This window comes from Neoarius graeffei, chromosome 12, assembly GCF_027579695.1.
Source record: "Neoarius graeffei isolate fNeoGra1 chromosome 12, fNeoGra1.pri, whole genome shotgun sequence".
In the NCBI taxonomy this organism is placed as follows: Eukaryota; Metazoa; Chordata; class Actinopteri; order Siluriformes; family Ariidae; genus Neoarius; species Neoarius graeffei.
Genome location: NC_083580.1, coordinates 17,840,201 through 17,867,622, shown reverse-complemented (window position 1 = coordinate 17,867,622; position 27,422 = coordinate 17,840,201). Strand labels below are relative to the sequence as shown.

Below are 27,422 nucleotides of genomic sequence, written 5' to 3'. Positions count from 1 at the left end.
ATATCCGGATTTGCATCAAAATCTAAACAATTGTTCCTTGGCCCATGACCCACCTTTCTTCAAAATTTCATCAACTACTTTTTGATTTACATTGGAAATAGACACAAACAAATGGAGGTGAAAACTTAACCTCCAACAAAGTTGGTAGAGGTAATACAATAATACTTTCATCAAACGTATCAATGAATATGCATTTAATTATATTTTTATTCTTTTTTTATTAAAAAAATTAAACAATTAAATGTGGACAGCAGAAATGTTAAATTATATTTAAGCGGGGGGGGGCTGCAAATTTCAGACAAATATTTGATCAGATGCAAGTGCTGGATTAAGGAATGAGGACAAAGAGCTTGATTTACAACTGAATCAATTGCATGGTTTTATATAATTGATTCAACTCGTTGGTTTTCAGTTTACAAACAATCTGTGCTTTTATCGACCATCTGTATACATTTACAGACACATTTAAACATTAGTGTAAACTTATTAGCTCTTGATGAACATCACAGAATGTAGACATTTAGAACTTGGATCAGAAAGGAAAAAGCCAAGTAGAGACTTTATATGCTGATAATTACGAACAGTTAAGAAAAACAATTTGTAATATTATAGCATGATTGGATTGTGTTTGTTCTAACAAATATGTGAAGTACAAGCCAATATAAAACTACTGTCATGACCTTTAAAATGACATTCGTACTGAGTAGAGCAGCACAGTGGTTAGCACCATAGATATACATAGAAAACTAGATGCCTCACCGCGTATTCCAGAACGTCCGCACAGGGCGGCCATCTTACCACAGGCAAGCTTTTCCACAGAATTTGCAGTACACTGAGGTAAGACCATTGAGATGCTTAAATGTTTATACTCTTATCTCGCTGAAATTTTGACGTATATACAAATGGTTTGATTTCTTAAAACATTATTAATGTGGTTGTAATTCTGGGTGCTTGAACATGCTAAAATTGTACCTTTTCTCTTCAAAAACGACTTACTGCAGCTTTGTCAAAGTTGTGTTTCATGCTAGGCTAGCTCGTAGCACCAAGTAATTTTACATGGAAGGTCATGAGATAATATTTTCAATAACTGAAGTTGCACTTGCACATGGTTTTCATTTTTGGTTGGTTAATTTAAAACAACTTACATTATGATTTCTAGAGGAAATTAAATTACTGACTGTGACGAGATGCCAGACTTCTGCGCGGCTTTCGGTTGCTCGAACCGGCGATGTCTGGAAAGTAGGGCACGCAGGATCACCTTTCACCAGTAAGATAACACATCATTTTTTTAAGGATAATCGGTAGCGTTATTTACTTAGTGAAATAATGTCCAATACAGTTCCTGATATGAGCAGCCGGGTTAGTGAGTAGTGAGTAAGCTGTTTATTTAACTTTAGCTTCCCCTACGGCCCTGTCACATGTAAAAATATTTTCACTAAAAATTGGAAATAAATTGTATGGTTATTTGTCCTAAGGCCGCAGTTATCCATAAGTATGCAGTGTTAGGCTTCTCACAGCATAGGAATTTCAGCATGTATTTTTTTTTAAACATAAAATGATTATTCATCATTAATATCATAAATACATACTTCCGTTTTTTTTTTTTTATATAACAAACCAAACCGTTTGAATATCGATTAAAATTTGAGGAAGTTACGGTCATCTGAAAAGTACATATCGCTACCAACACAATGTAATGGGTAAGCCAGCTGTCTGAGGTAAGATGGCCGCCATGTGCGGACGTTCGACTTCGTTGACGGGCAACGGGGACGAGGCATCTAGTCTTCTATGTATATCTATGGTTAGCACTGTCGCCTGACGGTAAGAAGGGTCTGGGTTCGAATCTCACGGCTGACTGGGGACTTTCTGTGTGGAGTTTGCATGTTCTCCCCATTCCTGTGTGGGTTTCCTCTGGGTGCTCCCCTATACACACAGTCCAAAGACGTGTGGATTAGGTAAACTCTAAGTCGCTCGTAGGTGTGAATGGTAGTTCATATCTATGCTAGAGCTGCGACAGACTGGCTACCTGCCAAGGGTGCACCCCACCTTTCACCTGAAGTCAGCTGGGATTGGCTCCAGCTTCCTCTGCCAGAGAAGTGGTTTAGATGGATGGATGGATGGTAGACTGAAATGATACGATACTTTTAATAGAAGACAAAGTAGCTATCAGATAATGTTATGAAAGAAATGTGAATACAGCCTCAGTATCCAAGAACCAGAGAGAAGAGTCATGTCTGCAATTTTTTTTTTTTTTAAATAATGTGAAAGTCTTGTTAGCATTAACTAACACGCGATACTTTGCTTTCGCATGTCCCTACACAATCCTCCTCAGAGCTTCGCTTCCTAGACACCAAAGAAACTTCTTGTTTAACCTCCAGGTCCTGGGTCAATGCCGTTTCTGAGCTTGGGCTTTCCAGACTGGAAAGGGCGTCTTCCTGAGGTCCAAACTCCACAAGCTGCCCTCTCAGTTCAACCTGCTCTGGCTGGAGTGGAACCCCTATGATCTCCAGTCCTGTTATCCCACCTACTATACTCCCCTGCACCTCTACTTCCACCTGGTCCTGCGATTTGTCCTCACTGGAGTTGAGCTCTAGCGCTTCTGTGTGGCTATTGAATGAAACACTGCTGGCCTGGGAGAAGATTTCCTGCCTCAGTGAAGCCAGCTGGGCCTGTAGTAGCTCTTTGTGCTGAGTCTGCAGACTGTCCATCTACAACACGAGAGAGAGAGAGAGAGAGAGCATCAAATCACTAAAGCGAGCAGAACATACCCAGATTAGCTTGCTTATCTTAACAGATGCTACAGATACAAACCAAGAGCCAGAACATTAATTAGCCATGGTGGACAAGACTGACTGGTGCTTTATCTGAAAAAGCAGAATAACTTAATTTTCAGGTGGCTCCTGCATCACCATAGCAAGTAATGTTACAGCTATAGGATGGTACGCTGGAGGATTGTATAAATATACTCTTCATAATGAATCAAACAATATAACACCAAAGAATCAGCAATAAACACTGAGTCAGATAACCAGGATCTCTTATTATTCCATTCACACAACCAGATAAGTCCTCACCAGTTTGGCCAGTCTCTGCTGGCTGTGGTCTGGACAGCGGTACACCTGCAGCTCCTCAAACATCTTCACATTAGACTGAACCAGACTTCCAATCTTGAAAAGATAAGCCAACATAACAGGAGACAATGGAAAAACCCTGACTTGAAGTGCTAGTCCAACGAAAATTACATCATAAAATCCTGGGTTTTCTGTGTGTGATTTCCTCAAATAGGTTGTAAAGTTCAACGATAAGTAAAAAAAAAAAATTGGTTTGAAAATTTTTTTTTTTGCATCCGAATTCTGTTCCAAAAATCACTAAAAGCTTGTCCGCCAGTATTAGATCGCAGTGATTCACAGGTCAGCGGCGCTGCATGTGTGACGCGCAGAGGTGGACAGCGACAAAGTACATTTACTTAAGTACACTTTTTGAGTATCTGTACTTTACTTGAGTATTATTTTTTTGGAAACTTATGACTAACTTCACTACGTTTGAAAGGCACATATCATACTTTTCACTCCACTACATTTCTAGCAGGGTCCTCGTTACTATGACATAACTTTGAAAGTGGATGGGTTTTTTTTCCTTTTCTAAAACGTGCTTGTTTTTTTCCCCAGGTGACACTGAGACAGCCGATCAGTAATCACTAGGGTTGGGTCACTTCACATCCATAGACTGGATAAAATCAAGTTCAATGATTTCTCTGCAGCGTTATTTAAACACGATCAGTTGATGGCAGAATGGAAGGAGGCGGTTCTTCTGGGGAATGCACGCACCCATGACCCTACCCAGAACCCATGTTTCAGTTTTCTAAAAGGATTAAAGATTTGTTTCATTTTAAGGGCCCGTTTACACGAGGACGCTGTCGGGTAAAAACGACTAAATATTTTATCGGAAGTGCCTTTCGTCTACACGGGGACGGCGTTTCCGAGGCTGAAAAACGGAAAAAATTGAAAACGCCTTCCAGAGTGGATAAGTTAAAAACAGCCCCCGTTGCATATCCGTCTAAACTACCCAATACGCCAAACTCTGCTCGGATCTGCTCACGTCGGGTACGCGTTTACGTCATACATATGTCATATACTGTACATGCCAGCCCGGGAAGTAAGAAAGTAAGTAAAAAAGTAAGAGCATGTCTGATTACATCGATCCAACGGACCTTCAAGCTGCTCTGGCAGCTTTAATAAACGTCCAGGAGTCCTTCGAACATCTATACCGAATCTGCACATATACCGTTAATGAACAGAGGCGGGTATAGTATGCTCTTACTTTTTTACTTACTTACCATAGCCAGAGTAGTCAAAGTTTTCGCAGCGCAGATGTGCAGATCAGACAAGACGGAAGACGTTGCACATGCGTGCAGACATAGCGGAGGTCTTTCACAGCACCACCTAGCCGCCTGGCATGCATATCCAATTGAATTCCACACATTTATGCGTCACCGTATAGACGCAGATTTCCTCCTTGAAAATGGTCGTGTAGACGCGGAAAAAAGTGAGAACGAAAACGGACTTTTGCGTTTTTGTTTCAGACCGTCCCCGTGTAAAGTGGGCCTAAATGTTTGCCAAAAACTCACCGTCCCACCTGTGGAAGCATATTGAGGGATATAAACGTTTTATTCCAAGAGAAAGCTTGCAACAAAGTTATCTGTGCTTTTAGAGCTAGCGATAACGTTGCAATAGCTATGCAGTCTGGTTAGTCAAATGACTTTCTATGGATTTGCCCGGCAAGTTGCCATCGCCTTGTCCGTGGCTAACGTTAACGCATAGCTAGTTAACTTGGACACTTTTAGTTAGCATGTAAAAATGGAGTTACGCTAACATGAATAACATTAACTTATCTGAAGTCCTTTCAGAAATGTTTTAGCATAATCCTGCCAAATAAACAAAATGTAGAAATCTTTCTTTTCTAGTAGCGTTAGCTACCCAATATGATTTCGAGTTTGAAAAGAGTTTGCTAGCATGTCAGGTGGAGCATCACTGACTAGTTAGCTTAACGTTAAACCACCATGATGGCACAGTATGTGTTCATTTTCTGAATTCGCATTTCTGTCTTTGGTAACGGCATTAGATTTTGTAAGCGTTGTGGCAATGATACAACAATGCATTAGCCGAAAATTTACTTTTAATACTTAAGTGTTTTTCAGGGCTGTGAAATAGAAATGACAAAATCCGAGGAAACAATTTTAGCAGGGGGTCTGGGGGGAGCAGTCCCCCAGGAGCCAGGGGCCCACAGGGCCCCAGAAGCTGAACAGATTTTGTGTATATTGATAGATTTGAAGCATCTCCTGAAAGCAAATATTTTCTCAACCATGCCATTTAATTTGAACTGTTTATTATTATTATTATAAATTGAATATATAAATGTGAACAAGATGGTCTACCTGGTAATCTATAGTTCAACAGCTTCAATTTCACCAATTCCACGTGTTTTTTTTCCTTTAACATGGTCAACCAAATGCGTTCTTCCACCAGAACTGTACTTCACATCCTGATGGCACAAGATGCAGTAAGCTTTCCCCGGTTCTTTTATCTTCCGTATGTGCTCATTCACTACCAACTTTAAACTCCAACCATCGCCAATTCCATGGATTTTTGATGCCGTTTTCCTTGGCAAATGTTTTTGACATCGTCGGTCTCACCGTCCTCCCTCTGAACGATGTCCCTCCGTGACACGGACATACCGCGAAATTCTCCTTTTCAAAACCGTTGATATCGAAAGCGTGTTTAAAGAGCACAAGATTCATGCCGTGGTTTGTAAGCATGGCGCAAATGCCGTAAACCGGTCTGTCATTGTCGCAAAAGAAACCTACCCCCCCCCCCCATTTTTATTGCAAAATTAGATGATTCACTAAAATGATATTTTTGGCGGCCAAATTTGCGGAATTCCGCGGATTTTTCACAGCCCTGATTTTTAAAAGCAAGTACTTCAGTACTTTAACTTAAGTAAAAAATTGACTGGACAACTTTCACTTGCATCAGAGTAACATTTGATCAGTGGGATCTGTACTTTGACTTAAGTAATGAAGTTGGGTACTTTGTCCACCTCTAGTGACATTATATGCGCCACTGCCTTCTTTTGTGTCCACGCTGATTCTATACTATTCTCTGCAGTGGCATATATTCTTGATATGGTCTTCTTACGGTGTCCCTTTACAGAGAGCTGATTTTAAGGTGAATTGAACCTGTTTGAAATTTTAAGGTAAAGTCCCTACAATAATCATGGAATTGGCGCAAAGGAAAAAGCCATTGCAAGATTAATTTATAAATCACTTGGTGATAAACTTCCCTGTGCATTTCTGAAGCTTGTCGTTGCCTTTTTGTCCACTGAAACACGTGCGATGTCATACTGCATCTAAAAACATGATTTCAATATCAAATGAATGGACACGCCATCTTGTCATCTCTCTCCACTAACTCATTGGGTTTTTTTTTTCCTGTATTTATAGGCTCTGAAAGAGATTCTCCTACAACATGAGCAAAACGTACGCTGTTCAGTTAATACTGTATCTTCAGGTACTAGTAACACCATTTTATTTTTTTCATGGTCCGGTTTCCATCAAATCCTGCGCTCTGATTGGCTGGCGAGCGGGTCCGTATCCTACAATACGCAGCCCAGTTACGGACCCGGTTATGGACCTCTGGCGACTCGCTCGTTCACAGTAACAAACATAGTAGCATTTTTTTGTCAACATTTATCTTTTTTTTTTTATAAGATTATCAAAAATCTTATACATTTTTGCCAGCATTTCTCAGGAGAATAGCATTAATTTTACAGCATGGATAGTGATAACAGTCTTCACAGCGAAAGCGAGTTTTACTACCCTGAGGAAGAAGAAATAAAAGAAAACATTTCAGGAGAAAGCTAAAAACCTGTAACTGTTGCTAAAGCCGAGCAAAAACATGGCTGAATCCTGAATGACTCAAATTTTGTATAAATAGGGGACTACATAGGCGGCAAAATGTAGTTTTTTTCCTGACATGGAAGTGCACTTATATACCGAGGAGGAAGCCATTTGCATTACAGCCGTGAATGAGGATTCAAAATGGTGGCTTGCCTCGGCTCGGTTTTCCCTTTCGGGCGCTCTCGTTTTCTGTTAGAATTTGGTAAAGAAAAAAAAATATATATTATTTACCAGCTTAAGGTCAGTCCATATGGTGAAATACCGTGACCTCGGCCTTAAATACTGACCTCGGCCCAGAGGGCCTCGCTCAGTACTTTCAAGACCTCGGTCATATGGTATTTCACGATACAGACCTCCCAGCTGGTAAATAACACACACATACATACATTTTATTTTTATATATATACACACACACATATACACACACACACACATTATTTTTATATATATATATATATATATATATATATATATATATATATATATATATATATAGGGCGGCACGGTGGTGTAGTGGTTAGCGCTGTCGCCTCACAGCAAAAAGGTCCGGGTTCGATCCCCGTGGCCGGCAAGGGCCTTTCTGTGTGGAGTTTGCATGTTCTCCCCGTGTCCGCGTGGGTTTCCTCCGGGTGCTCCGGTTTCCCCCACAGTCCAAAGACATGCAGGTTAGGTTAACTGGTGACTCTAAATTGACCGTAGGTGTGAATGTGAGCGTGAATGGTTGTCTGTGTCTATGTGTCAGCCCTGTGATGATCTGGCGACTTGTCCAGGGTGTACCCCGCCTCTTGCCTGTACTCAGCTGGGATAGGCTCCAGCTTGCCTGCGACCCTGTAGAACAGGATAAAGCGGCTAGAGATGATGATATATATATATACATCTTCCGTCAAATACTGCCTGGAAACAAAATAAACTGTCTAAACAACCACTCTCCTCCTTTCGGTATGTGCTATAGCCAAAACAGCTGGAGCATCTGTGTCTACTGTTGTACAAATAGCAGCTTCTCCTTCTTCAAATACTGCATCAGGCACAAACAGCTTTTCCACCCTCTCCTTCAACTACACCATCGGAATTTTAGTAAAAAATAAATAACGGTAATTGCGTGCTGACCCCCCCCAAGGGTCTACATGGTCCTAACAGGTACTGTTAGAACCAAAAAAGGTTGATAGTTTTATAAGCAACTTAGTTCTGGAGGTGAATCCTAACAGATTCCTGGCTGTTGCACGCTTGCTGCGCACAATGCATATGGCACAACACGCCACCTGCTCCTGCCATCTCCAGGACTGAAAAGTGAAAGTAAATGCGTAATTACTGCTGTTATTTAGCCTTGCATAAAACTTCAGAACTGCTATCAGTTAAAAGGATAAAAGACTAAGGACAACTTATAAATCCAAGCAACAGGCTAAACACAAGCATGACACTTACTGTGCGGCGAGCTCTTTGGGATGGTGCTTCTGACTTTTGTTTCCAGATCGCAGGAAATGCTCCGCCTACCAAACGTCGCTCAAATCCTTCAATATGAATCTGCCTCACAAATTTATCTTTTTCAAAATGTATGGAGCAGACACCAAACCGTCCTGTCAGCTTGAACTTACCTCTCTCTGTCTGTACAAATCGAACCCAATCAATCCGTAAGTGTCCTGCCGATTTTGAGCTATAACAGATCGAAATTATGCTTTTTTTTTTTTTTTAAATCAGCTACACTTGAACAGCCTTGAATGACACACCTCTTAGGAGGCATGCTTTGCTTTTAGTTTTGTTGTGGAATTAAAAAAAAAAACCTGTTAAAAACAGGCTACGCTTTGCAAAGCAGACGAAGCCAGAAATGCCATGAACTTTCAAGCGTTCCGCATACGACGTCATTTCCTTTGAAGTGACAGTAACTTACCAGGAACGCGTTTGTGTAATGGCGGACTCAAAGAGCCAAATTTTACCGGCTAAATAGAACATGTTCCCGGTCTCGTATTAAAATACAATTTAGACAGTTAACTATTTCACATGTCTAGTTTTATAAGGTATCATTTCCAGGGGTGATGTCATTTTTGTCCGACTAGCACTTTAAGATATCCTTAGAACAAATGCTACCAAGAATGAAGCATGGAGGGAGGGAGGGAGGGAGGGAGGGGGGAGATTTAAAAATTCACCCCGTCGCTCAAACACACCTGTTCTTTCAGCTGCTTAATTTCAGACCGGAGACTCTTCTCTATACTCTCTTTCTCTTGTTGTAATGTGTCTATCTGTTCATTGAGCTCCAGGAGATGTTTCTGCAGGTCCAAACTCTCCTCAGTCTAAAACATCATAGCACAGGTAAAGAAGCAGGTTGTTGACATCATGGAATACGCGACAAAACTAGTTAATGCCTGAAATATGGCTCAGGTTCCTAACCAATTCCTACAAAACAAAAACGCTAAAGTAGTGTGCTTTCCTGACATAGTTAGGTCATCAAGCTATACATTTTAAACTGTTATGGTGAGTTTAATTGAACACAACCAAAAGTCAGCTGCACTAAAAGCCTAGGGCCAACATATGGACTACATCCTCTTTAGCTTAGAACTAGATTTTGCGTTTGATCACTGAAAAACCTGCTCAGTGAGGATGCCTGTTGTTTCATCATAGATCAAGTTGCCTGTGCTTCCATCAGGGTCCATTAAAACCAGAGTCTGTGTTTGTGCTGATGTACGCTGGGAAGAGCCCACCTCCTCTTCAGCACCCAGTGGCATGCCATTAGTCTCACCATCTTCCTTCACAAACACAGAAAACAGCCGCAACGTCACATAATGACAGGAATAACTGGCTTAAAAACACTATACAGGCCGGACTACCAGTCTGAAATGCATTCAAGCCCAATCTGTGTTCAGCTACTTGGCTCAAAAACCATCAAGCAAATTATCGATGCCCAAAATTCAACGGATGGAAGCAATACTGTGTCTGAAACACATGTAATACACCAGGTAAGCAAGGCTACCTTAGGCTCGACAGTGAGTAAGGTGGTAGTCTCGGTGACCGAGCCGGTGGTGAGGACTGGTGGAGTGACAATGGAGCCGTCAACAGTGGTGTCGCCTCCAGTGCCCAAACTCACAGCTAGCCCACTGTATGCTTTAGCATTAGCCTCTGGGTTACCTTTATAGTACTGCCTGCAATTTACATCCTGAAGAAAAGCAGAGAAAGGGAGCAAGGTTATAATACACCATTTTTCGGGGTACACCGTTAATTACATACAGATCATCAGGCACAGCAAATAAAGCACCTGCTCAACTAATTAATCTATAAACACCACACTGCTGTTGAATTCCCGAATTTCACTGGTCAGAAGGTGTTCATTAATAATTTAACATACAGCATGGATTTCAGGCTTTTAAGGCCCTTTTCCACTACCCTTTTTCAGCTCGCTTCAGCTCGCTTCAGCCCGACACGGCTCGCGTTTCGACTACCAAAAAACAGCACGACTCAGCTCGCTTCAGCCCTGCTTAGCCCCTAAAACTCGCACCGTTTTGGAGTGGGGCTGAAGCGAGCCAAACCGTGCCGAGTGAGGCTGGGGGCGTGAGCAGACACTCCCCTGTGCACTGATTGGTGAGGAGGAGTGTCCTCACATGCCCACACACGCCCCGCGAGCACGCTGGGATCTGTAAACACCGCAAACCCGGAAGAAGGAGAATTACGAGAATTATGAAGCCTTATGCGCCTCGCCTCATCTATACGCTCTTGCCAGTATCTGTTGGCGTTGTCGGTGACAACAAGCCACAGCACCAAGACCAGCAACACTAATGACTCCATGTCCTCCATGTTTATTGTTTACTATTCGGGTTGTGAGACTACCGCTTAAAAGCTCACTGATGTCACTGTTTGCGCTGCCTAACGACATCACGTGACGTCCACCCACTTTCGCTAACTCCACCCAATGTGTCCACCCACTTCCAGCCAGCACGGTTCAGCACGGTTGTAGTCGAAATGCAACTCCAACAGCCCCACTCAGCTCGACTCAGCACGGCACGGCTCAGCCCGACTCAGCCGCGTTTGTAGTGGAAAAGCGGCAATATATATATATTTTTTGCTCCTGTAGAGTTTCTATCGGAGCAGATAAATTACAGTCCCCCTAGGATTCCGTGGGCCTTTTTTGTGATTGTTGCGGGCTAAAATGGCTGATGTTGCGGAGGTTTTTCCAAAAATTGCGATGAAAGTTGCAGTGTTTTTTAGGTTTTTGTTGCGATTACATTGCGGGAGGAAGTGAAAGTTGCGAGAAATTGTTGCAATTTTCTCTTTTTGTGATTGAAATTGAGTGATATGTTAAATATTAAGTTATTACTGAAAAACTATTGATTAAAAAAACAGACACTGAGAAATGGTCCTATAAACAACTTTACCAATATAAAAGATTACCAGGACTACAAAAATGCAGAAAAATAGGCTTTACTTATCCAAATGCACCTGCTGGTTCAAAAGTTAAAGTGCATAGAACCTCACAGCACAACATGAAGTTACCTTAAAATATAATATAAATGCCTCAGCTTTCATGTAAGAAAAAAAACTATTAATACTAGTACTGTGTGCAGGCAGTCTCTCCTGAAGACTAAATTAAACAATAATTATAAACTAATAAAATAAATGGCTCAGGCTTCATAGAAGAAAAAAACAATTTGAACAGAATCTCACAGTATGATGCTGAAGCTGCCTAAACAATGGAAAATAAAATACCATTTTGGCAAAAATGTTGGCATCCATTAATTTCTTGTATTAAGTAAAAAAAAAAATAATGTAAAGTGCACAGTCCTTCACTGTAAACATAACACACTTTCAGTAACAGAATTTAAGCCTACATAAACACTGACTCACACATGCTGCTTCTCTTGAACGTACAGTTGTGTTCAAAATAATAGCAGTGTGTTTAAAAACTTGAGTAAAGCTCAAAATCCTTATAATAGTTTTTATTTCCATGCATTGGGAACAATGCACATTATATTCTACATCAAAACATGAAGAAAAATGTATCAATATTTTAATTACTTTACAGAAAATGAAGAAAAATGAATATTGGGCTGTTCAAAAAAATAGCAGTGTTTGCATTTTTCATTACAAAACTCCAAATATTTACTGTATAAACTGAAAAAATCTGAAGGATTTAGTATTCCTGTGAATCACTAAACTAATATTTAGTTGTATAACCACAGTTTCTGAGAACTTCTGGCACCTGTGAACAGGTATTCCAGCCCAGGATGATTTGACAACATTCCACAATTCCTCTGCATTTCTTGGTTTTGCCTCAGAAACAGCATTTTTGATGTCACCCCACAAGTTTTCTATCGGATTAAGGTCCGGGGATTGGGCTGGCCACTCCATAACTTTCATTTTGTTGGTCTTGAACCCTGATGCTGCTCGCTTACTGGTGTGTTTGGGGTGGTTGTCTTGTTGAAACACCCATTTCAAGGGCATTTCCTCTTCAGCATAAGGCAACATGACCTCTTCAAGTATTTTGATATATGCAAACTGATCCATGATCCCTGGTATGCGATAAATGGGCCCAACACCACAGTAAGAGAAACATCCCCATATCATGATGCTTGCACCACCATGCTTCACTGTCTTCAGAGTGTACTGTGGCTTGAATTCAGTGTTTGGGGGTCGTCTGAAAAACTGTCTGTGGCTCTTAGACCCAAAAAGAACAATTTTACTTTCATCAGTCCACAAAATGTTTTTCCATTTCTCTTTAGGCCAGTCGATGTGTTCTTTGGCAAATTGTATCCTCTTCAGCACGTCTTTTTTTTAACAGTGGAACTTTGCGGGAGCTTCTTGCCGATAGATTAGCTTCACACAGGCATCTTCTAATTGTCACAGTACTCGCAGGTAACTTCAGACCGTCTTTAATCACCCTGGAGCTGATCATTGGCTGAGTCTTTGCCATTCTGGCTATTCTTCGATCCATTCGAATGGTAGTCTTCTGTTTTCTTCCATGTCATTCTGGCTTTGCTGTCCATTTTAAAGCACTGGAGATCATTTTAGCCGAGCAGCCCATCATTTTCTGCACTTCTTTACAGTATACGTTTTCCCCTCTCCAATCAACGTTTTAATCAAAGCACGCTGTTCTTCTGAACAATGTCTGGAACGACCCATGTTTCTCAGGTTTTCAGAGAGAAATGGATGTACAACATGTGCTGGCTTCATCCTTAAATTAGGGCCACCTGACTGACATCTGTTTTTTCACAGAATGAATGATCTCACTAATTAAACTCCACACTGCTATTATTTTTAACACGTCCCTTTCACTTAATTATTCGATTACACAGACTCAGGAGCATGCATATCATGAATGTTGGGTCTGTTGGTTTTCTATGACTCTACTACACCTACTGGTAAATTATTTGCCATGTAGTAATATAATTTCCACCAAAAACAGTGACTGATCTGGTTAGTCGTGTTGGACTGCTATCATTTTGAACACAAGTGTATACACGGAAGTAAGGCGGAAGGTAGTTTGTCGACGTCACCTCAAGATGACGCCAACGATTGGTCAAATTTGCGGAAAAGTTGCGGTGATTGGATATAATTGCAACACCGCCCTGAATTCGCGGGGATTGATTGAATTTGCGTTGAAGTTGCAAATCGCAACATCGCGAAATCCTGGAGGGTCTGAAATTAAAATAACTCCGTATGGCTGATGTTCCACATAATATTAGCCTAGATATAACATTATTTAACAAATAAACATGCATAATAAATAAAGAGGACGAAGGGTTTCCAGTGTTTGTAACTGTCAGAGGTAAAGTGTTTCCTTTAAGTCCCTGCCCGTTAATATTTTGGAGCTGAAAGACTAGATTTCACTTTTTGTTGAGAGCACAAAAACATTTCTCATTCAACTCGTTCGTTTCCCTTAGCATGCATTAATGCACTTATCGGACAAACTAGCTTTCAATACGATGAACAGCTATTCCATGAAATCGAGTCATACGTGAGCTGAAAACCATGTACGACGAGACGGAGTGGAATAACCATTTTATTCTATCCACATTCACTGGACTTTGAGGATCAGAGCATTTTTTTATTTTTTTGCAAATTCGATAAAGAAAAATGTCCTACAAAATGTCCGACAAAATCGTCTCCGTTTAGAATGTAAACAAACTGACGAAATGACAGTAGCAATTTGTGAAAAATGCAATAATAATTCTTGAAAAATAAAAAAAATACGTTCTTATCATCTAATACTTTTATTCCATATTTTGTTGCTTTCTACCTCGCCCGGGACGGAGTCCACCAGGGGGCGAGGTATTGTTTTCAGTTGCGTTTTTGTTTGTTTCTTTGTTAACGATATTACGGGAAAACGGCTGGATCAATCTTCATGAAACCTTCAGGATAGATGGGCATTGGTCTCAAACAGACCCTCCAACATTTTGAGGGTCATCCGGTCAAAGTCACCAAAAAGGTCAAAATCGTTTTTGTTGTAGCTACTACCTTATAAAGAGGCACTAGCCACTACATCATCGTGCTGTAAGAATATAAGTGTAACAATCACACACTGCACATGCGCATACACGTGTTCCGATTAAAATGGCCGGTGAGTGTATACAATTCAGGTCACCATTCAAAATAAATGCACTAGACTAAAGAAATCGCTTTCAGACACGTTTATGCTTATTACAGAGGGAAAGTGGTTCCACTGAGCTCTAGCGTCGGGCCATTTCCAGGAAATAAGAGTTTCCGTCATGGCGACAACGTGTGTATGTCAGCCTCGGTTTGGAGGTTTCAGTTTTGAAAACTGTAAGAGGCAAGAGTAGAAATAATATAAAAGTACAGACACTCCGTATATTTTACTTCTGTGATTTTTAAATTGTTCATTTTTGGATTACGCTTCATTTTCATGGCTACTGCCTCACAGAGTAAATATATATATAATGCTATATTTACTGTATGGACATGGTATCAGAAAACAAATTTATTTATAAACAGTAGTCACATGTACCCATAGGGTACCTATTTTTTTTTCGCGATATCTTCCTTCATATTCATCGTAAGTGCTACCGGGCAAGGTTTGTTTTGCCTGGCAACACTTGTTTTTTGTATTTTTGGGGTTTTATTTTCGAGTAGAGTTTTTATTTTGTTCTCGGTTGGTTCAGCAACACGCTCCGCTATTTTGTCTTTCTCTCCTCATGGTATATGAGCTGATAGCCTAGTAGTAGAGTAGCCAATCAGAGAATGTGATTGCTCATATCCAGTGAATGCGGATAGAATAATATTCCATTATCTTATCTATCTCTGAAGGGTTTTTTTTTTCCCCCAAGAAGCCAAAACATGGAATTGGGCAGCACATTGGAGGAGCGTTTATTTGCCCAGTGGGTTAGCGAATTCATTTACGAGTTGCTAACCTGAACCTTGTATATTTTTGCTGCAGTGTGAAATTTGCAACCAGTGCCATGTTTTATAGAAACAGACATCATATCTCACTAGAGTCAAATAATGTCACGGACACCTCAGACTTATTCTTGCTTTTGCCTCTATAATTAGCTCCTGTTGAATTGACTGAGCACATATGGGTCACCTTTTCTGACACAATATGTTACATCTCTCCAAAAAAACATGATTACAGGAAAAAATGTGCATCATGTCTACACTGGTCTAGGTGTGATTCGTGGGGGGAGGGGGGGATAAATAATAACTTGATTCGGTTTTGGCTGAAAACTTAATTCAGTGTAGGGCTGTGCGATATGGGAAAAAATGAATATCCCGATACATTTTCTCGATTCCACAATATACGATATATATCTCGATATATTTAAATCTCCTCTAAAGGACCCCATGAAATCTAACTTTTACTCTTTACTGTTTTCACTACAATCCCTGCAGATTAAATAACATTCTTGGTTAACTTTACAGGTGGTTTTCAACAACACATTTTAAATTTTCATGTTAGTGATTAATCACAATTGAGTTGAAATAAGACTATTTTTATTCAACAAAGATGTGGCACAAACTGCAAAAACAATCTTGAAAATTGCAACAAAGGGGCAATACAATACAGAGCTGCTCAGAGCTCAAACTAATAAAGTGCAAGCTCAACATTGAGAAAGACTAAATAAGAAAAGTGCTCATTCATTAAATTATTTTAAAAAATAGAGCTCCAAGCTATTAACCTGACTACTGAGAACCACTGGAACATTCACAATAGAGAGATTGAGGGAGAGAAGAGAGAGATCTGCAAAACATACTTTTTCTCTTTGCACACTTTTGAACTGAATGTTTTCTGGCTCTGCCTCTCAGATGTGTATAATTCCGGCTGCTGCCTTTCGTGATGACAGGTTTTTTTTTGCACACTTTACAAACTGGCATTTGCTGTTCCACGTCCTCCTCGCGATATCCAAAAAAATGCCAGATGACTGACCCCTTACTAGTTCTTTTAGGAACCAATTCGTCCGCTTCCATTTTTAATTTGTCGCTGAAATTGACAGAGTTTACACGGTAGCCTATGCAAAATCAGCGACTGCACGAACTGAGTCAGCGCTGTAAACCGAAACTAGGAAATCTTCCCGCCGGCAGTGTTGCCAGATACTGCTGACGTTTTCCAGCCCCAAATATGTTCAAAACCTGCCAAAACGCACTTAAAACCGCCCAATCTGGCAACACAACCGAAACTAGAAAATCTTCCCGGAAGTTCCTTTCAGCACCGAGATGTCGCCCGGGATTGGTTGGCGAGTGTGTGACGTTATTGTTTTCTTTACCCTTAGGCAGCCTCTCACGTTACTGCCTGAGGGACAGAGAGAAAACCACCGGGAAATGTTTTAAACAAACACGAAACGAACGCAAGTCAGAAGATGACCATAAAATACTCGATAGGTACGATATAATAATTTTATGTATCGCACACAGAATTTTCGGCGATATATCGAGTATATTCGATATATCGCCCAGCCCTAATTCAGTGTTCAGAAACAATCTTGAAATCAAAAGACACTTTGCAATTTCAGACCAATTCAAGGGGCAGTTTTCATGCCACTTATTAAGAAACGTAATCTTTACTAATGTGAACTAACTGTTAGGCCCCCAGTACCTACTTGCAACAACCTCTAGTCTCGTTCTGTACTCGGGTCTTGTGTGTTCTGTTGCTTTAAATTATTCACTGGACCCGATACTCATACTCACCTGGGTAACCTGGATTTGGAATGTGGTGTGTGGGTTTCTGAAGTGTGTCTTGTAGTGCTTCACAGCCTCGTCTCTCCTGTTAAAGCCGTTCCGACAGCGATAGCAGTGCCAGTGTGCTCCTTTAAACCTCTTCTCTCCTTTAATGGTGCCCACGATCTCACAGTGGTTACAGCAACGCAACACTTTCAAGCCTGCATGGTAGAAGCCAGAAAATTCATTACTGCACTACATGGCAGGTTACTTGTGCGGTGCTGTGTGATGAATTTATTATTTATCTTCATTACTTAATCAAAAGAACCAGGTAAGTTCATGAGATATTATTACAGACGGGTACAAATCAAAGCTATATATATATATATATATATATATATATATATATATATATATATATATATATATATATATATAGACACACACATACTGGGATGTTTTGTTTTCATAGTGTATCTACAGTGGTGCTTGAAAGTTTGTGAACCCTTTAGAATTTTCTATATTTCTGCATAACTATGGCCTAAAACAACATCAGATTTTCACACAAGTCCTAAAAGTAGATAAAGAGAACCCAGTTAAACAAATGAGACAAAAATATTATACTTGGTCATTTATTTATTGAGGAAAATGATCCAATATTATATATCTGTGAGTGGCAAACCTATGTGAACCTTTGCTTTCAGTATCTGGTGTGACCCCCTTGTGCAGCAATAACTGCAACTAAATGTTTCCAGTAACTGTTGATCAGTCCTGCACACCGGCTTGGAGGAATTTTAGCCCGTTCCTCTGTACAGAACAGCTGCAACTCTGGGATGTTGGTGGGTTTCCTCACATGAACTGCTCGCTTCAGGTCCTTCCACAACATTTCCATTGGATTAAGGTCAGGACTTTGACTTGGCCATTCCAAAACATTAACTTTATTCTTCTTTAACCATTCTTTGGTAGAACGACTTTTGTGCTTAGGATTGTTGTCTTGCTGCATGACCCACCTTCTCTTGAGATTCAGTTCATGGACAGATGTCCTGATATTTTCCTTTAGGCTGCTGGGCCATAGAAGGTTCACGCTGCACGCTGCATGCTGCACGCTACACGCGTGTAAAGAAAAGTGGACAAACGTAGCATGACTTGCTCTGGGCCATAGAACGGCGTTCACGTTGCACGCTGCACACTTCACGCGTGAAGCGAGAAATGAACATGCACACTTTTTTCTAGGCGTGAAGATGGAAATTCCAGTCAATGCATGCGGTCACCGCCGCGCCAGCCAATCAGAACGGGTCTAGGGAGATAACTCTATGCTTTCAGGGGAAAACTTCAGAAAAAATATAATTGAATGGTATAATTGAAAAATAGTTCTTCATCGGGATTGTCAAGCAGATTATAGAATGTTCGGTGAAATTCACCACGGGTTTCTCTCAGAAGGAAGTGTTCTCGGCTCCAAATTCTGTTCCTTTTTCTCTTCCTCTGTCTCAGTAAAAGCAGAATGAGGCAATCGTCGTCATCCAAAGAGTCCATATTGTTGGTTACTCGGTCAAAGTAGAACAGACGCAACACGTGAACATCCAAGCATGAAGTTTAATGGCCCAGGGTCCGGTTCTTCACGTGAACGTGTAGCGTGCAGCATGCAGCGTGAACCTTCTATGGCCCAGCAGCCTTAGAATTCACTGGTATAATTCAGAATTCGTTGTTCCATCAATGATGGCAAGCCATTCTGGCTCAGATGCAGCAAAACAGGCCCAAACCATGATATTACCACCACCATGTTTCACAGATGGGATAAGGTTCTTATGCTGGAATGCAGTATTTTCCTTTCTCCAAACATAACGCTTCTCATTTAAACCAAAAAGTTCTATTTTGGTCTCATCCGTCCACAAAACATTTTTCCAATAGCCTTCTGGCCTGTCCACGTGATCTTTAGCAAACTGCAGATGAGCAGCAATGTTCTTTTTGGAGAGCAGTGGCTTTCTCCTTGCAACCCTGCCATGCACACCGTTGTTGTTCAGTGTTCTCCTGATGGTGGACTCATTAACATTAGCCAATGTGAGAGAGGCCTTCAGTTGCTTAGAAGTTACCCAGGGGTCCTTTGTGACCTTGCCAACTATTACACGCCTTGCTCTTGGAGTGATCTTTGTTGGTCGACCACTCCTGGGGAGGGTAACAATGGTCTTAAATTTCCTCCATTTGTACACAATCTGTCTGACTGTGGATTGGTGGAGTCCAAACTCTTTAGAGATGGTTTTGTAACCTTTTCCAGCCTGATGAGCATCAACAACGCTTTTTCTGAGGTCCTCAGAAATCTCCTTTGTTTGTGCCATGATCCACTTCCACAAACATGTGTTGTGAAGATCAGACTTTGATAGATCCCTGTTCTTTAAATAAAACAGGGTGCCCACTCACACCCGATTGTCATCCCATTGATTGAAAACACCTGACTCTAATTTCACCTTCAAATGAAGTGCTAATCCTTGAGGTTCACATACTTTTGCCACTCATGGATATGTAATATTGGATCATTTTTCTCAATAAATAAATGACCGAGTATAATATTTTTGTCTCATTTGTTTAACTGGGTTCTCTTTATCTACTTTTAGGACTTGTGTGAAAATGTGATGATGTTTTAGGTCATATTTATGTGGAAATATAGAAAATTTTCAAGCACCACTGTATCATCATATAATTCTTAATGATGCTCCTTCCTCTTATAATGGAAAAACGGCATATAAATTAGTTCTATATTATATTTTGTGTCCTAGTAATTAATACAAAACCTTTTCAGCTACTAATAAACTATGGATGCTAAACTGAGGCACAACTGATACCAAATATGCGCAACCAGATATTTGCCAAAAAAAAAAAGTAACAACGATCCTACAGAGCTTTGGTTCTTTCTGGGTGCCACATCTGAAAGCTGATGTTTTCTCATACAAGCATATAAACACATGGAAGTATTAATCCTCACATAACATCAGCCCAGAATTCTCCTATCCACAAACCACTGCGCCTTCATTTTATGCCTGACCAGCAAAGTCGATGCTCTTGTCAACATGTTTGATGCGGAAGTGGGCCCGGAGTATAACGGGGTCCTGGTATGCCTCGGCTACTGTACACAGCGGACAGTGCATGTGCACGCCTTTCTCACGCCCAGCACACTTGTCATCCTGACACAGCACGGGCACGTAGGAGTGTTCTGTAGCCCTGACCCGCACAGATGGATGGGCCTGCAGGGGGAAATAAATGCATATTTCAAAAATTTGTTGTAATTCAAGCATCTGTAGTTTTCTAAAAATTAACCAGCATGCTTTTTAAATTAATAGATCAAAAAGACTGTAAAACCAAGCAATTTTATATATCATTGGACTTTCATATACACTATATTAGTTGAACATGCCTGCATTAGAGCATGTCTAGAGCGCCATCGTGTGGTGAATTTGCGCATTACGTCCTGCAAATCACGAGCTAAAAGTGGCTAAACTGTTTTTACACAGCTTTAATAAAAATTCATACATGTTAAGTTATATGGTTTCCCCGTATTTTGTACGGGAAAATGCAATTTTTTGTACACTGATTTTCATACGGGAAAATTACGTTTTGTGTCAGAGATTTTTTTCCGTTACTCAGAGAATTTTCTTCGCATCCACCATTTTTTTCAAACATGCATGCAAATGAAACGGAACTATTTTCGATTTATGTGGTTTTATAGTTGCACGTGGTTTTCTCGGTCATTTAAGTACATCGGCTCAGACTGCCCAGACTTCTGTGATGGCTGCAGAAGTTATGTTCTGCCAATTTCTCGTGGAATACAACATCCCCCCCAACTGTGGCAAACCATTTTTTGCAGCTAGCGAAAAAAATGTTTCCCGATTCAAAGACTGCACAGGTAAGCGTTTGTGGGTTTTTTTTTTTTAAGTTTTTACTGTTTGCATGTAGGAAAGCTTCCTCCATTTGTATAGGTAATCGTATGGGGCTGAGTAAAATTAAGGATTAATTTCATGAGTGATTTCGAAGTTTTGAAAATTGCCCGAGTTGAGGAAAAAAGCCCTCCTTGACTGACCAATCAGAATTGAGTAATTTGGCCCTATGTATTATCTCATCTCATCTCATTATCTCTAGCCGCTTTATCCTGTTCTACAGGGTCGCAGGCAAGCTGAAGCCTATCCCAGCTGACTACGGGCAAAAGGCGGGGTACACCCTGGACAAGTCGCCAGGTCATCACAGGGCTGACACATAGACACAGGCAACCATTCACACTCACATTCACACCTACGGTCAATTTAGAGTCACCAGTTAACCTAACCTGCATGTCTTTGGACTGTGGGGGAAACCGGAGCACCCGGAGGAAACCCACGCGGACACGGGGAGAACATGCAAACTCCGCACAGAAAGGCCTTCGCCGGCCACGGGGCTCGAACCCGGACCTTCTTGCTGTGAGGCGACAGCGCTAACCACTACACCACCATGCCACCCCCTATGTATTATAATTATGATAATTTAGGGAGGCGATACTGGGAGTCGCCGTTTATACAACGGCAACTGTAGTTACCCGGCGATTTCTGGTTTCGCTTCCCTAAACATTTTAACTGCTGATAGACATTATATATAAATCGACACAGATGACCAACACCCGTTACTACCATCAGTCGTCAGTACACTGGAAAAGTATCGAATGAAGAGTAACGGTGGTAATGACCGTTGGTAACCTGTCTCTAAAACGTGTAGTAGGGGAAGGAAGCAATTTAACACCATCTATATGTTTGCCGTGCTCTGATTTTCTTTTATCGACCAGGAAAATAATAGATGTATATTGGGGAAAGGTCTTCGATGTAAAAACTGCTCTGGGTGTTGCCAGGTTTCCAATGCTGAAACAACTTTTTTCTGCTTTGCTGTGCCTCCCACATAGCAATGCAGATAGTGGGAGGGCTTTTTCATCGGTTAGGAAAATTCATAATGAGGACAGAAAAAATATGGCTGCAGACACATTAACTGCATATCTGCAAATTAAAATGAACTGCGATGAGGAGCTACAACTGCTACCCAAGAAGTGATATTATAGCTAGTGCCAAATCTGCAACATCTTTGTACAACAAAGAACACTCCAAAAAGGAATAAGATTTAAATTCCTGTTATAAATTACTGGGAAGATTTTCAATTTAACTTCATAACTTATTAATATTTTCACTTATCCTTGTTTACATAATAAACAAGGATAAAAACTTGTTTTCACACTGGACAGTATGCACGCACAGTATACTATGTTCGCCCCCAGCCCTGCCCGAAATCCCCCGTCCATCGCTGCTCCTTCAAGAGCACCCCAATCGCGTGATTATAGTAGACTATCCACGAATTTAGGAATACCTTTTTGAATACCTGTCATTTAAGGGTTGGAGTGAGTAGAGACTGGGATAAGAGAGGTGGGTGTGTGTGTGGGTTGGCCCGGGGTGGGGTGGGGGGGGGGTTGTTGGGGGGGCCCATTCAGAGCATTTTGTCCCTGGCCCAGCCAAAGCTGTCAGCGGCCCTGGGTATGGTTATAATTTATGATCAACAAAAATGAAAAACTAAATTCACATTAAACGTAAGTTTTATTAACAGGGATGAGAATGAAAAATATTTAACAAGTCTGAAAAAACCAGGGCGGGGCCCATGGCCCAGGGGGGCGGGGCCCATAGCCCAAGGGGGCGGGGCCCATGACCCGGGGGGCGGGGCCCATGACCCGGGGGGCGGGGCCCATGGCCCGGGGGGCGGGGCCCATGGCCCGGGGGGCGGGGCCCAGGGGTTCCAGGGGCTAATGATTTTTGGCTATTTTTTATTTTTACCCCAAAACCATTAATTTTATCAGCAAAAAGTTGCAATGTATTTGGAAATAAATTCCCCTTCTTGGTGGACTCCCAGGTGAAAATGATTAATATGGGGTACAAGAGACTTGTTTTTAATCAATTCACATTTGATGATTTCAAAAAAATCAATGCACCTTTTAATATAAACGAGCTCTACATTATTATATTTCTGCATTTTTGCTATTCATGTCTTTGAATACTCTAATCCTTTACAATGAAGTGCAAACCAGAAAAAAGTTCTGTCATATAATTCTCTGAAGCTTTCTTCTGATGTTATCATGGTAGCAGGAGGTCTTGCATATTAAGCAGGCAACATTCAACACCACTCATCACTTCCCTTTCAACTGTTGTGTGTACTAACGAGGTTTTATCTGGACAGGATGTTGTGTAATGTAATGCATATACCATATGGTCAATTTGAAGATCGAGATGGTGATTTTGAGTTAAAGAACAGGCATGTACAATGGGCATTACAAATTGGAAAATTTTTTTTTAAATCAAAAACTAAGTTCATCTCGGCCTAAAAAAATGTGGGCAGACGCTCCCGCGCGGCACATCCCAGCAATTCCCCCCCATGAAATGAGCAATAAGTAGGAGAGTTATACACGGTATCATACCTAAAATTTTATCAGAAATATAGATATGATACTATGATTCTCCCCAACATGCTACATTAGACAAGCTAACCTCATTTATAAAAAGATACACACTTATATATGACGTGTATTTGATATACATGATGTATATTCATACATTGTTACTTTACGGAAATCTTCAATAAGTGTGGTCTTTTCATGACAGCCTGTTGTAGACCTAAATATAATGCACATGAAATGACACTCCTCACCTCAACATGTCCTTTACAATCATTTAAGCCACCATGGGCAATGCTGAAACCACCGCTGCAAACAGTACATCGCGCGAAACTGTCATTATTTTCTACCCTTATTAGACAAGGAGATTCTTTTGTGTAATCTGAGCTGAAGTGGGTTTTGTACTTTCGTTTTTTGGGGCGCGCGCTCTCTCTCTGCTATGCCGGTCGGGCCTCGAGAAAAAAAATAAAAGCCCGCCCACACTGAAAGCTGATTGGCTTATTTTGCTGAGTAACCCAATTAGGATGATCTTTGTCTGGCATGCGCTACATGAACAGGCACACAGGCAGTGTTGCCACATTGGGTGGTTTTAAAAGTGCATTTTGGCGGGTTTTGAACATATTTTGGGATGGAAAACGCCAGCAATATCTGGCAACACTGCACACAGTCTCCCTTGCGCGCGCACATTCTAAGATGCGTGATGCAGACCTTAATGTTGTGCGCGCACGCTCTTGCTCGCTTCTATCAATATGCAGGAGACTCCCGGAAGTTCCGGGACACTTGGGATGTCTGCGTTATAAGGTGACCACAGATCGTTAATCATACCCCCCCCACCCCCCCAAAAAAATTTCTCAACGGATTTACATCGATCTCAAAAACGATCATTTTGGTCTGAAAAAGTCGGAAATCCGCCGATCGGCGGAAAATTCTCATCCCTGTATTAATTATCAAAATGTTCATATATTAAATAAAATTTCTTAGGGAGAAAAGGTCAGTCACCCTATGTCCTCATTAGTTGCATATGATTTCAAAGTCTTTTGAAATATTTAAGTTTTCAAAACTGTCAGCATTAATTCAGATTTACTGACCATCATATACATGTTCAATGTATTAAATCAAACGAATGCTAAGTTTATGGGATAATGTCTATGTACACTTTAGACAATTATTTATAGTTCACAGTCACTTCTCATTTTCATTTAATAATTTCGACGACTTCTTCAGCCTTTTGGCCAAAGACAAAAGCTTGTCAGTCCTCTCTCTGTTTTTTATACCAGCATCAATTTCACGTACCTTCACTTCGTCTCACTTGTCAATTGTATTCGGCATTTTGAGTAAAAAAGCCGATACGAAAGAGAAACGTATTTTTGAAGCGCAGCGACGATGAACATGTGCAAGTTTCGATAAAATAGAACGATACGGGTACTTTTGTAAGAACTGTTATGACTGGCTTTTGTTCTCTCTCTCACTCTTGTAAGAACTGTTATGATTGGCTATCATGCTCTCGCCAGCGATGTTTTGGCCAATTACATTGTAGATAACACGTATTCTACCGCGAGACTTAGCGAGACTAAAGATGGCAAAAATGTAAACATGTAGCATCATTGTACGCTTCAGTATCACGAAGGAACATACCCCAACCCCCCTCAATGAAAAAAACATCTCAACAGATTTGGCATCATATCGATTTTCGCTCAGAAAAAGCGGAAATCCGCCGAAAACTCTCATCCCTGGTTTATACTATATCATCAGTGCAATCTGTGTACATATAGAACCAATACAACACAATTCTGTTTATACTATTTTACCAGTGCAATTCTGTATACATTAATATTTATTTTTATACTTTATTTGTTGGGTGGCACGGTGGTGTAGTGGTTAGCGCTGAACACCTCACAGCAAGAAGGTCCGGGTTCGAGCCCCGTGGCCGGCGAGGGCCTTTCTGTGTGGAGTTTGCATGTTGTCCGCGTGGGTTTCCTCCGGGTGCTCCGGTTTCCCCCACAGTCCAAAGACATGCAGGTTAGGTTAACTGGTGGCTCTAAATTGACCGTGAGTGTGAATGGTTGTCTATGTGCAGCCCTGTGATGACCTGGCAACTTGTCCAGGGTGTACCCCGCCTTTCGCCCGTAGTCAGCTGGGATAGGCTCCAGCTTGCCTGCGACTCTGTAGAAGGATAAAGCGGCTAGAGATGATGAGACTTTATTTGTTCTTATTTTTTCGATAACTCATAATGAGTCAACAGCACCTTCGATTTCGTTGTACCTTTGAAAAAGTGACAATGACAAAGACTTATCTTATTCTCATCTCATCATCTCTAGCCGCTTTATCCTTCTACAGGGTCGCAGGCAAGCTGGAGCCTATCCCAGCTGACTACGGGCAAAAGGCGGGGTACACCCTGGACAAGTCGCCAGGTCATCACAGGGCTGACACATAGACACAGACAACCATTCACACTCACAGTCAATTTAGAGTCACCAGTTAACCTAACCTGCATGTCTTTGGACTGTGGGGGAAACCGGAGCACCCCCACGCGGACACGGGGAGAACATGCAAACTCCACACAGAAAGGCCCTCGCCAGCCCCGGGGCTCGAACCCGGACCTTCTTGCTGTGAGGCGACAGTGCTAACCACTACACCACCGTGCCGCCCTCTTAGCTTATTTAAAGACTTAATTTATTTATCTAGAAGTTTTCTAAAGACTTAAATTTATCTAGAAGTTCTCTCTTTTTTTCTATTCTAGTCTCTGTTTATCCTATAACGATGCTACTGGAATTTTAATTTCCCTGAGGGAACCCTCCCAAAGGGATCAATAAAGTCCTATCTAATCCAATCTCTATCTAACACTTGTCAAATAGAACTTTGTGTAATTTTTACGAACTATTTAATATTAATACATTTTATTTGCAACATTTACATCAATAATTCTGGTATTACTGATACAATGTATATTTTTATTCAGTACATGCTTATTTGATCCCTTTAACTTGATGCAGTGTGATAAATATGCCTATTACAACAGGAGTGTAGAATGTGGAATAAAACAATCTGTGCTTTGGATTATATATTGGAATTTTTTTTTTCTCGTGTATAAGGGCTCATGGGTGTATGTCAAGGAAAAGTACAGATTCTGTAAGGGCATGGGGAACTAAAGGTTGACATGTCTGAAAATTATTCCTACAAATATCTCAGAAAGTTGAAAAACTCAAGTACTGAGTAGTAAATAAGCCTTGAGCATTTCGATACTGTGTGCAGAAGTGTATTTTATAACAGTATGCGCCTGAGAGTAAATGTTATATTTAGCTACCGGAGCTAAATAACTTAGCCAACATAATGAGGTCGGGTATTAGCAAACATATCTACATATTAGCATTTACTACTCTGAATTATATTATAACCCAAACATACACTAAGATAAACCCTACTGGCATCTATACATAACACAATCAGTCATTAGAGGTTTCGTCCTAAATGGCTCTTTATGAGACACTGAGTGCACTACATATCACGTAGAAGGCGTTAATTTCTAGTAGTGTTCCTGTATAGGGAACTTTGAAGCATTTGGGATTCGACCAACGGCTGATAAGCTAACTAGACTAGCTAGCCGACTAACATTGACCAACGTTAGCAGAAAACTATTCAGTCGTCTTTTTTTTTTTTTGAAGAAATACTCACAATAAACGCCGCCATAATCTTGTATAATTGTAGAAACAAATCCCAAACGTCGCCTTTTACCAGCGTTTTCAGACTTTTAGTCTGCAAAACATCTTTTAGCCCAACGGCTTTGTGCGTTATTCGTCACAGACTTGTGTACACACATGCACGTCCTCCCCCGCTGTACACGCAACAATCACGTGGTGTTGTAAAAACTCAGCGCCGTTTTGGTTCATTGGAGGAAATCGAACTCGATGTTGGTTCACAGCCAATCACCGCGTAGTC

General features: G+C 40.9%; 1 protein-coding gene across 2 annotated transcripts; it reads right to left on the bottom strand.

Annotated features, from left to right (window-relative positions):
- Positions 1 to 193: 193 nt before the first annotated feature.
- On the bottom strand, positions 194 to 27,307 carry zgc:193801 (uncharacterized protein LOC564476 homolog). 2 transcript variants are annotated; one of them, XM_060935592.1, is made up of 8 exons: positions 27,159 to 27,307; positions 20,082 to 20,280; positions 17,075 to 17,265; positions 9,918 to 10,100; positions 9,535 to 9,693; positions 9,115 to 9,240; positions 3,075 to 3,167; positions 194 to 2,708 (listed from the first exon to the last, which is right to left on the bottom strand). In XM_060935592.1, the coding sequence occupies exons 1-8, from the start codon at positions 27,171 to 27,173 to the stop codon at positions 2,280 to 2,282; spliced, it is 1,395 nt and encodes a 464-aa protein (XP_060791575.1). In that variant the 5' UTR covers positions 27,174 to 27,307; the 3' UTR covers positions 194 to 2,279. The 2 variants fall into 2 exon arrangements, with proteins under 2 accessions (XP_060791575.1, XP_060791576.1); XM_060935593.1 differs by lacking the exon at positions 27,159 to 27,307 and having other exon boundaries at positions 20,022 to 20,170.
- Between the last annotated feature and the right edge of the window lie 115 nt (positions 27,308 to 27,422).

Excerpts from the sequence above, each read along its gene's own strand:
- zgc:193801 (XM_060935592.1), bottom strand. Across the intron at positions 10,101-17,074 it reads TCCAAATCCAGGTTACCCAG|GATGTAAATTGCAGGCAGTA; the intron begins GTGAGTATGAGT and ends GCTTTTCTTCAG. Across the intron at positions 9,241-9,534 it reads CAGGCATCCTCACTGAGCAG|ACTGAGGAGAGTTTGGACCT; the intron begins GTTTTTCAGTGA and ends ATGATGTTTTAG.